Genomic DNA, 12,170 nt, shown 5'->3' with positions numbered 1-12,170 from the left:
GGCAGCCGCCAGTGTCACCTCTCAGATAAAAGAGACAAGTAAATCCAGACTACGCAGTCAGGTACCTGGCTCTGCTCTCATTAAAGGCAAGGACAGCCCGTGCTGGCCACATTGCCACCTGGGAAACTCCCCCGCTGCCCAAATATGTCCCCCTTACCTTCCAAATTCCTGTCCTAAAGGTGGCTAAAGTTCCTTTTCCACGGTTAGTGCATTTTACCTGAGAGGCAACTACAGCAATTTCGTTACTGCAAAGAGCAAATCTGGTGCACTATTTGATTTTTATTTCCATATTATAAGGTGCTCTGGAGGAAGGCGGAACATGTGCTCACCCTTCAGCTCACAACGTAAGGTCTGTGCAAACTGACTTCTTCTGCCCCTACACAAGCTAATGGAGCATTTGTCTGGATCCAGGTAAACCAAGAAGCCTTCCAGTTTCACAAGTTAGTCAGGGAAATACAATTGCACCATCTTTCATTTTGAATGGATATTTGCATCAAAACCAGTGACGAAGTGGTGAAGTTAGACAAGCACGCATGTGATGACTATGATTACTACTGTAGCAAATTCTTTTCTGACTGATTTTTCAGTCAGCTGTTCTTTGAGACCTGTGATATTTTGAAAAAAGATGACAGAAGTTGATACTAATGGATTACAAACATACCCTCGATTGAGAGAGTACAGGGCTAATATCACCTTTGCTGGGTCTTGCTCTACACAAAAATAAATGCTATCTAAGTGGTAGCTCTTTTTTTTTTTTTAAACACACAAAGCTCATAGGGTTTTTTTCTTATGACTGTGGTTCCCAAGTTAGGAATATTCTCTGTAAGAACAAAGATATTTGCAAATCAAACATGTATTTTCCAGTGAGGATTACGTACATTGATTACATTATTGTATTAGTCAGTCTCTGAGAAAAGAGAGAGCTCCCTGAATTTTCTCAGGTGACTTTGTCTGCATTTGCTGATTACATTTATCTTCCATACAAAATTGTAACTAGCTTCCTTTATCATACTACCTCTGAAGCATTATCTAATTCTCAATTGTAAGAATTGTGAGGTTGAAAGATTGTGATAAAGAAGCAGAATAAATTAAAACAGAAAATAAAGACAAAATGCTAAGAAAGACCTTGCAAAAAAGGAGTTCCACCCAACACATGACTATTTCCTATGGTATATGAAGTTCAGGCTGAAGTAAAGTTTTATGCTGCATAGGCAGATATGCTTCCCTTGGCAGCTTTATTCTTGCTTTCGGTTACCTCTTATTTTCAGTATTCAGAATTTAAAGAATAAAAATATTTACCCTCTTTTTTATATCAATTTAGGTGATACAGTTTTGGCTTAATTAGCATGATATGGAAATCTGCCCTCTACTCTGGTTGTAAATATTTTAAAAATACATCTTCTTACCACTTTCATCCAGCAAGAAATCATCCTGGTAACGGAACTTTTCCGGTCCACATGCAATAAAAATGTCATCATCACCAAAGAAATCCTGAAGGCACATCACCTGCAGGCAAAAAGGAAAGGAAGGCATTGTATGAAATACCTCATAATCAGAATTGTAAGAAGAATAAATCCTTCCTTGTCTCCATCTGCACGAAAACTCTTTACTTTTAATGGAATCAACGGGGCTTCATCTCCAGATAAATTTCAAAGCTGTGCTCTGACCATCTGTTACAAGTGAAAAACACTTTTATGGACACTGCAGGAAGAGAGATAAGACAAAAAGCCATAACTGTCACATTTATTACATGATGCATCAATGGGGTATGAGGTAAATGCCTTTTATTTACGCACAAGGTACGATTCAGTAGTTAGTGGATAATTAATTTGCTTTTGAGCCCACATCTCTATCCTTTGACTGCAAGGAAAAAAGGTTACAGCTTTGTATGCAGAATGAAATGTATTTATTTCAGCAAAATCTCCCTGACAAGGAATGAAACTCCTATGGGTGAACAGAGCCTCCATCACACCCTCTTCCTCTTCACCAGCAGAGTCGACGTGAAGTCTCTTCGAGGCACCAAGCTGAACCATTGGGTGAGCTGGGAATGATTCTTCCAGTACAGAATAAAAGGATAATCCCTTTCTACTCCCAACTATGAAAAGTCAGGATTACATTGGTGTAGTTCTATGTCCATACATGAGATTTCCAGGGAGACCTTACTGCAGCCTTTCAATAGTTAAAGGGGCTTAGAAGAAAGATGGGGACAGACTTTTTAGTAAGGCCTGTTGTGATAGGACAAGTTGTAATGGTTTTAACATAAAAGAGGGGAGATTCAGACTAGATAGAAGGAAGAAACTTTTTACGACGAGGGTGGTGAAACACTGAACAAGTTGCCCAGAGAGGTGGTCGATGCCCCATCCCTGGAAATGTTCAAGGTCAGGTTGGACGGGGCTCTGAGCAACCAGATCTGGTTGAAGATGTCCCTGCTCATTGCAGGGGATTGGAGTAGACGACCTTAAAGATCCCTTCCAACCCAAACCATTCTGTGATTCTATGATTTCCTTACAACAGCTTTTAGTTCACAAGGCAGTACTTAACAGTTTAACGCTTCCATTCATATGACTATTTTTACTAATATTCTTAAAAAAAACTCAGTAACTTCCCCAAAACCTGACTTTAGACTTACTGATACAGATTTAACAAATTTTAAAACCAAATTAGATATCTGTCTACCTTTAAAAAAGCAAAGACAGTTGATAAACACTATTTCTGCTTCACATTTAGAAGAAGATTTTAAAAGGCTATGGTTGGTTGTTTTTTTCTTATATGTCTTTTAATTAAATAGTGCACTAGTGTTTGAACAGGATAATTTCACAAACGGAGTTTCAAGTCTACAGACAGGAAAGTAACACATAAAGAATCTCTAAAAATTGGCAAAACAATTGAGAACAGTCCCACTGAACCAGACCACCCGCCTCATAAAAAGCGGCGGGGCGGGGGGGGGGGGGGGGAGTCAGCATTTAAAGCTTCCAAAACCACAAGTGAAAGAATTAGCTAATGAGATTTTGCCAGACTTTGGCATAAAAGCAGGCACCACCCCCCCAACCTGCAGTGACTGGTGTCTAGGGTTATAAAATTCATATCATGCTTCCCGGAAATGTGCCTGAAGGCTTTGGCATCTACAACAGCTACGAGCCTCTATGCTAGAAAAATCTTAAGGAAGAAAAATAGTGGTACATGTCGTGACTTGCTTGCAGACTAAGATTTGTCATTAAAACTATTTTAAAGGTAGAGCTGTAGCAAATGAAAAAATAGGAAATTGAGAGAAGAACAACTAAATTAAATACATACCCCAAAAGAGACAACGGTACTCCCCAAATCATCCTTTCCTTAAGCAATGCACATAATTCAAAATTCAGGTAGACCCTGAACACCATTTCTATCACCACTGTCATCTTAACACCACACAGTACCTGAACACCAATACTGAAAATGTAAATATTTGATGGAGCTTTTTACCATGTTCCTACTCAGTTTATGTTCCATTAGTGTACCAGCCTCAGCAACCTTTATATAAACTCATTTACTTCCCATCTCTTTTTTTTTGTCCACAAGACATATCCTGCCTATCTTCCCACCCCATACTCCCACCAAGCTTCAAACATCTCTTCCCTTCAGTCAAGTTCCTCTGAAATTGCCACCTCTCCCACAGCATGTACAAAACTACTAATTTGCAGAATGACATTAAAAATCCTGTGATTTCCTGTTTGCATCCCAAGCTTCACACATTGCTGCGGAGTGATAACCTTTACATTTGTGTTTATACTATGCAGAGTATTAGAAATGAACAAATAATAAGCGACCCTAGGCACAAAGTTGAGCTATTCTGACAATAAGCATGAATGAAAATTAAATTAATATTTGGAAAATGAAAAAATTGCATGGATTTAATAAAACTCAAAAATGCTTGGCTCTGCCCAATTAAGACAGTTTCATTCAAGCCTAAACAAGACACTAAAATGGAAGTAGCACCACCTCCCCAGGCTTAACTATGCCAATAATTAAAGAATCTCAGGTTCAATCAGTGCAATTTGTATGCAAATAAGGAAGAAAATAGGATTAGCACAAAAGAAAAATAATTTATACTTAGATATCCTTGGTTTTTATTCAACTTTACACTTTAAATTTGAAGTGTTCTTATGCTTGCCTCTTTTCTCAGTGCTCTCAGTTTCCTACTCTGTATGTAAAACTACATATATACCCTTCTTACAGTTTTTCTCGCCTCCTGAGATTTTATTAATTTGGGAATTATAATTCTAGCTCCTAGAAAGCTCACAGCAAGAGCATAAGTTCCCTCCAAATCCATCCCCTTCTGCAATAACTTCCCTTCAGGCTTCCAGTATCTTTTTATGTTATTTATTGGAAGCCTTGAGATGTCCTTCACTGCCTGCATTTTCCATCCTTTCTGCCCCAGCATCCCCAGCCCGCTCCGCTCCGCTCCCAGCTCACGCTCCTCGGAGGTCACACCGAAGGGACGTTCCAGGAGGCATCTCACAAACAGACAGCAGCCCCTTCCAGGCTTTTTCTGAGAGAAATCTGCAAGCACTTTCTATTCACACTCAGTCATCAGCTAAACAACAGGACCTGCTTTTTATTATCCATTTTCACTTCTGCAGAACACAGCTCCTCACAAGTTATGGTTTAGAAGATCAAGGATTTGTGTCACCCGTACTGGACTGTGCCAGTGCTTAAGAGGCCAGTGTGCTCTGTTACACGTGATCAGCTTTAAAATTAGTCAGTTTTTAAAACAGTGAATTACAGAAGCCTCCCTGATCATTTTTGTTGTTTTCAAGTCACAGAATCCACCTTCTTCTTTTTCACACGTACGATTTTACCTTCCATATTCCACCAGGACGTTTCTCACCATGGGGAAAACTAAGTCTATGCAGCAGCATTCAGACATACACCTTAAGTAAGAAGAAACTGAAAAAACCAGAAGTTTTCTACCGCACACCTGGTACTAAATATACTGCGACACTTGTAAACAAAAAACTTTCTGGCAAAGAGCTGATATTTATAGGTAATGGTGTCTCTCTTATGCTCTGTAGGGGAATGAATAACCAACAGTGACTTTACCAGGGCGCAGGGAGTCTCAGGCATTACAGTTCTTTGCATCGGTGGCGAGCAAGGCGACAAGCAGGAGCAAAGAAAATAGATCGCTAGCACCGGCTTTGGGCTATACGCAACTCACATAAAAAAGACCAGCTGAACCGTACATACCTGATGCAAAACAGAGGAGAGGCAGAAGAATTCATCATGCCTAAACTCACGTGAGCAAGTTGTCCAGGCTGAAGCCTGGATGCCCCACAAATCCTTGTCCTAGCAAACAACTTAACCATCCCGCACGCCCTTCCAGTGGGAAACGCAGGGGTCTGCCCAGGCAGAACCCCAAATTATTTCGTACCCCAGCAGCTGGTGTGGTGCTTTGGCTGGAAGCGCAGAGGGGACGTGGGGACCCAGCCGGGCCAGGAGCACAAAGCCGATGGGCTGAACTGCCCCAGGAGGAGAACAGGGAGCAGAGCAGCAAACCCGGCTTCCAGCCCAGCCTCAGCACTGGCTTTGCACCAGAGCACGGACACTACAGGCACCTTAAAAGTCACCTTCGCTTTTCTTTCCTTTTTTCAAACAGGCGAGTACATGGAACCAATGAGAAATCTCCTAACTGTTTTCCCTTGACTGTCCTGAAACGTGTAAGCTCTTAATATTCACCTCTTTGAAGTAGGCAACTTCTTTATGGAGACCCTCTTTCTTGTATCTACAAAAGATGCGAGAAATTATGCTTTACGTTTTGGAGCACACGTTTGGAGATGACCCAAGAGTAAGAATCGCAGCTTGTAGAGCCATTACCTGGTTTTATTCTCACACTACAAGTGAGAAAGAGCAGACGGCAGTGGTGTGGGTGTGGAGGAGGTGCAGAGGGAGGGAAAAGAGTGGGAAAAGCAGGGGGAGGGAGAAGGAGGGAGGGATGGGAAGAGGGATTGAATCAATCCTTTCTCTAAAACCACGAAATGAAAGTTACAGATGAAATCAACTTTATAACTGCTGCATTCTAGCCATAGTGGGATCAGGGACCTTTCTGAATTCACGTTTTAAAACAAACACATGGCCAAAAAAACCCAGAACAAAATTCTTTGCGTATGTCAGTCACACCAAATACCTTCCTATTGTTTTAAAGTTGACCATGTATCAAGTTAATACGAACTCTGAAATTTTTAAATAAAAAATAATCAGAAACTCAAATTTTCACCTGCATTCAGGAATAGCTCACAGCACCAGCACAGTACACCACCACCACCAGGACTACTAACGCTCACGTTTTTGTTACAAATTTCATAATGCCAGGTTCTTGGATGGAAAAGGAGGAGGGGGATGTTCTGTGTGCTTGTCTTCTTTTAATAACAACAACTTAATTAGACTCAAAGCTGAAAGCTATTTTGGATGAGCAATGAGAAAACCTCAAGCTGGGGTGCCTTCAGGCACCATAGCTGTTGGAGAGCTGGAAAGAAAAGTGAGGACAAATAAATGAGGTAGTAAAACAAAAAAGATGCAGAAGGATATACGGAGAACTCAAACGACAAGTGGGTATAGGGGCTTTCTGAAAAGAAAAAGAGACATGAAGGACGGCAGAAGGGAAACATGAAGCGTAAAGGAAGGAGGAGATGCGGGCTGCAAGGCAGGAGCACACGCCGAGGGTGACAGCGGCGTAATCGGGGCTGGGGGGGAGACCAGCCCCAGGGAGGGGGCAGAGGCAGGGAGACAGTGGCCAGTGGCAAGTGCCGTCCAGACTTCATCCCATAGCCAGTCAGCTGGGAAGTTTTAAAGCTGTTTTAAAGTAGCCTTTTTGAACCTGAAACTCTCATGTTGAGTTTGATTGTCTTTTCCCTGATGGTGAAAAAGACATTAAAAAAAAAAACCCAACTTTATCCTTGGAAGAACCCCAGTGTTTAAATGACTCATGATTGTAGGACTCTGACTCATTAATTTTATTTCAAGTTTCATGAGTTTTATTATGGAACTGTTTTTCATTTTCTTGCTACTTTTGGTTCACTCAGCCTCAATGTTTAATTCCTAGGCAGGTCTCCTTAGCTCTTCATATGCCAGAGGAGCTCACTATACCTTTATTCTACTATTTTTCTCCTTTTTTTTTTTCCTCTGACTGATTTTTCCAAGAAAACAAAGCCCCTCCTTGTTTTAAGATATAAATTGATCTTTATTGATGTTTTCCCTCTATTTTCCTCCTTAACCAAACTGTATTTTCCACTAACCAGCAGCCCTGCAGTATTTATTTTACCCTTTTCACCACTCTTTTTCTATTGTTTCACGGAGCAACATCTCGGATTAGATCCTGAACTGATTTCACTGCCATCTACCACTGGCAGTCAGTAAAAAGTCTCATGAGAGCTATGGATTTTCCTGAGAGCTTATAAATCAGAGAATCATAGAATAGTTTGGGTTGGAAGGGACCTTCAAAGGTCTCCTAGCCCAACCCCCCTGCAATGAGCAGGGACACCTTCAACTAGATCAGGTTGCTCAGAGCCCCGTCCAACCTGACCTTGAACACTTCCAGGGATGGGGCATCGACCACCTCTCTGGGCAACCTGTGCCAGGGTTTCACCACTCTCAGTGTAAATAATTTCTTCCTTCTATCTAGTCTAAATCTCCCCTCTTTTATGTTAAAACCACTACAACTTGTCCTATCGCAACAGACCCTACTACAATGTTTGTCCCCATCTTTCTTATAAGCCCTCTTTAACTATTGAAAGGCCACCGTAAGGTGTCCCCAGAGCCCAGGATACGGTTGCCAGCGCATGTCCAGCTTTTCATCCACCAGTGTCCCCAAGTCCTACAGAAGTTGTTTGTATAAGTATTAACATAGCCTTGTTTAACTTCATAATCTTAGCAGAATTACAGGAACGGAAGAGACCTTCTACGTTACTACATTTATCTCCCAGCCAGCGTAGGGTGCTTCCCGTACTAGCTTTCCCAATGTTTTGCTCAGTTTTGTAATACATTCCTTACTGTGTAGAGCTTCCCTTAGCAGAAAGACCAGTAAAACAACCAACTGTTACTCATTCGGAAGGATTTCATGGCTTCAGGAAAATCAGAAATTAATCATTCCATAGTGGTGTAATTGCTCTTTAGATCATTGCTATGAAACGAGAAATCCAAACATATCAATAAGGTTTTCAGGAAGGGGAAAGAAAAATACTCATTGTTTCTAAACAAATTTGATATCAAGCCTTCTTTTAATTTTTTTTTTTTTTTTTTTTTTTTTTTGAGGAACCTCAGCTGGCCCCATTCTGTGTGGACTATGGGATAATAGCAAGAAATATCCTTTCTGAGGGAAAGGAATTAGACCTCAACAGGAATTCACAGAGCATCGCATTTGAATATTTCCTTCAAGTTTAAAGCAAGTCTATTTCCCTTCCTGTTGGCTCAGGCTCTGAGGCTTCTATTCATGCCCTTTCACATTTATCTGTCATTACACACATGCCACTCCTTGAGATCCGGTCATCTACAGAAAATATAATTTATCATGAGCATATATGTATTTCCTCTCCCAGTTTCTGATCCAAGTTCTCTCCTCAGGTTGTGGCTCAGCCCAAGGCATTGGGAGGTGTCTGCTACACATTTCTGAAGTTGAACGGCACCGGATTCATTCTTTTCTGTTGGAGTGAAATCTCCATGGTGACAACTGCATCATCAAGCTGTGCGAGCTTTTCAGTGAAGAGCAGCATTTTATCATGAGATTTTCATTACAAGAGTGCCCTCTGTAAATGAAGAGGAGACGTTACCATAGGGCTTTCTGTAAATGAGGAGATGTTACCGTAGGGGTTCACTCCGGCTGAAGCTAGTCTTTACCAACTGCCTTGTCAGGCCACATTGCAGACTAATGCCTCTGAAACAGTCTGTGTGTCTCCCCAAATTAGATGAACACGAGACACCATCATAGTTAGAAACACACGAATTTTCGTACTCGACCTCAGCAGGAACAGCTTGCTCTCCTGCCGCCTCACAGGAGCGGATGGACAGCGAGCCAGCACCCTCGGGCCGAGGGGAGTCGTGCTTTGCCCCACACACCCATTCTGCCTCAGCTGCCGGGTGATCAGCACTGGATCGGCACTGACCACTCTTCATTTTGCTCCCTCTGTCACCAATACAGAGGTGGTTCTATTTTTTTAATTGTTGAAGATGTAGTATCAGTCTACATCTACAATTTGTGTATTCCCCAACATCCATTCTGTGCTATACACAGCTCGGCCTTTATGATCTTTACCCAGCTAAGACTTGGCAAATAAATCACTAGGAATGAAGCATCTGTTTTCCTCAGTTAAAACGTGTATGTCTTGGTCAGTAAGGGCTTTTCATAAGGACAAGAAAACCTTTCCACACTATGCTTTATACACTAATCTTAATATTCTCTGTTTTGTTTTCCTGTGTTGCACTAAACGATGACATGCTTAAAAGAAAATCAATCTTGATTAAGATCCCAGGTTTTGCAATTCTGCCCTCACCTTCATCTCAAGGAACACGTTTAATTTGTGACAAATCTTTTTTAAAACTTTCAAATCAATCCTCTAAAGTTGAGATAAAGATAATAGAAACTTGGCAGTTCTAATACACTGAAACTACTATACCTTGGCCTGAAACATTAGGTGAGACCTGAACAACTTCTTTGTGAGATTAAAACTAATGTAGTAAACAAGCTGCTTTGTTGCAGAATGTGAGGAGAGCAGGGGATATTTCCCAACCAGGAACCCATGGGCTTCTGCATGAATGCAATGCTGAGAAGCACTAATATTCAGTTTCATGAAAGGCTTCTCTGTGGGAACCACTAACACAGCCAGTTCAAACTCCTCCTGTTAAAAACTGCTTCATGGCAGACAGGATAAGAGCAGTGAGAACGTGGCTCTTATCCACACCCAAAAATGACTCCTGGCCGAATGTTACCTTACTTTGGCAGCTGCACCAATGCACAGTTGTGCTGACTAGCTAGAGTGAAGCAAGATGACACACATTCCCATGGGAAAGAGGAAAAATGTAGAGACAGCAGCATCAAGCCTAGAGTGAGCATCTCCTCCCTTCACCTACTTTTGCATCTCCTGCATCAAATGCAAACTTGCTGCCCTCCAGTTTTCTTACCAGCTTACTCCTTCTTTTGTCCCCTCACTCCACTATTCAAACCCTACAGTGTACTAAAATTTCTTTTCCCTCTGCACCTCTTACTTCCAAAAGTCTCCAGTGCTGATGCCTGTTCTTGCAGCCAACTCTAACTTAAAACACTACTGTTGCCCTCTCACTTCAGTTCCCTCTTCTAAATCTGGGTCTTTACATCACACACCACAACAATATATCTCCAATTTCCTCCTCTACCAGATTCCATTTTCTTCCCTATATACGAATATTCTCAGCAAGCTCTTTCCATTCACTCTACACCCTGGCTGCAAAGCTCCGGCAACACAATGTAATTCTCCTCCCACATCCTCCTCTTCAGCACCCTCTGAAGAGCACCACGGGCATTAAGTTGTGGCTCTTTACAATCTCCCCATCAATCCACTAAGGACAGTATTTGCAAATTCAGCAGCAGCCTTTTTCTGAAATGCTTTTTCCTCATTCTCAATTTAATTCCAATTTATCAGTCACATAATTTCTGTGGAAATCTCCCTTCTATTTTTCATGGGACCATATTTAGTTATCCTCCTGCTTGCAAAGACTGCAATCAATGCATTTCTTTGCAGTTTCAAACCACTTTTTTATTTCTGCAGTAGCCAGTCTTTGGCTCCTTTGTCTTATTCTGTATTACATCCTCAATTACAGTCATTAGGAAATGCTACACCCTCTGTATTTCCAACTTCAGAGCCTACAATATAAGCTGTAAAACTCTACCGGCTTCCCAAGTCCACAATCTCAGTGTGTTCCTCTTTTTCTTTCCATCCTAACTTTAGGATACTACATTGCCCATTAACTCCCTACACAAAAGGGATCCCAAATACTTTGCTACTATTACTGAAACCTTAATTCAATATACCTCTTTTACTTTAACTACCTGGCTCCTGCCTTGTGGTGTTCCAGTCCATCAAAAGAAACGAAGAGCAGGCATTTCAAAGGAGTATTTCAGATCTTGCAGTTATCAGATGTGAGGTGAACAAACACCTTTACTAGCTTCAACCAACCCTCTAACGGTCAAAGACCAACGAAGCATGAGCTTTTGCCCTTGCAAAACTGGAGTGCATTGCAGGTTCACGCTATCTACAGAAAAACAGAACTCTCAGTGGAGTTTCTTCAGAGCCTCTTTTATGTCTGCTATATCTGTTTTAAGAGCGACTATCATACACAACTTAGATCAGGGAAGCCTGGATCTGTACAGCTTACGTAGCAAGCAATAGTTTTTCATCGTGTTTTATGCATTTTATCGTTACATTTGATGTTTATTTGGTTGCCAATATGGATTCAGCAAAGGTCTTGAGTTATCTGCAAACTGACTCATCTTCCTTTTTGGGCACTTCACTTCCCCAAGTTACTGACAGATGACATTATTTAGTCAGAACCCAAGGTTTGTGTGCTGCAGAGATTTTGCTATCTAAATAGATTACACGAGATGAACTGATGAAGGAGAGCATCAGAGTAAGAACATCACACTGGTACTTCTTTATATGGATACTCATGCTCCAGGTCCCGTAACTTCTCAAGTCCAAAGCAACATCCCAGGACTAAAAATAGTTTAAAAATTCTGAATAGTAAGTTTTCAGCTCTGCTTGTTTTGGGGCTTCAAAATTTTTATTGTTTGGCATTTCCTACGAAATAAGAATTTGCATTTCCAGCAAGGTACATCCTATGTTTTGACTGGAAGTACCTTGGGGCATTGACTACTCCTTAAATCACTGTAAAGTGTCTAGCAAATCACAAGCAGTAACAAACAAGCAATGACTTGCGAACAACAGGTCACATAGTGCTTGATCTAAACCCCCCATGCAGACAACAAAAAGACAGACATTTGCTCCAAGCTCTGAATCAGAGCTGTATCCTATTGGTTTTGGTCCAAGAGGTGTCCCATAGCATTTTCTTGGCAGACAAGAGGCTGCTAGACCATAAAGCAAGGCAAAAGCAGCTGTATGTCCTCTACTGTCTGCGCCAGGGTGACACAGAAAGCAGGATCAGGCATTATT

The 12,170-nt window shown here is 41.4% G+C and overlaps 1 protein-coding gene across 2 annotated transcripts in view; it reads right to left on the bottom strand.

Moving 5' to 3' along the window:
• Positions 1-12,170, bottom strand: part of DCLK1 (doublecortin like kinase 1) — a 242,367-nt gene that overhangs the window by 116,095 nt on the left and 114,102 nt on the right. For both annotated transcript variants that reach the window (XM_075050574.1, XM_075050573.1), the window contains exon 4: positions 1,407-1,506. In XM_075050574.1, coding sequence (XP_074906675.1) covers positions 1,407-1,506 — 100 coding nt within the window. The remainder of the gene's footprint in view (positions 1-1,406; positions 1,507-12,170) is intronic.

This window comes from Buteo buteo, chromosome 18, assembly GCF_964188355.1.
Source record: "Buteo buteo chromosome 18, bButBut1.hap1.1, whole genome shotgun sequence".
Taxonomy (NCBI): Eukaryota; Metazoa; Chordata; class Aves; order Accipitriformes; family Accipitridae; genus Buteo; species Buteo buteo.
Note: the sequence above shows the minus strand (reverse complement) of the source record. Positions and strands in the feature narration are given on the sequence as shown.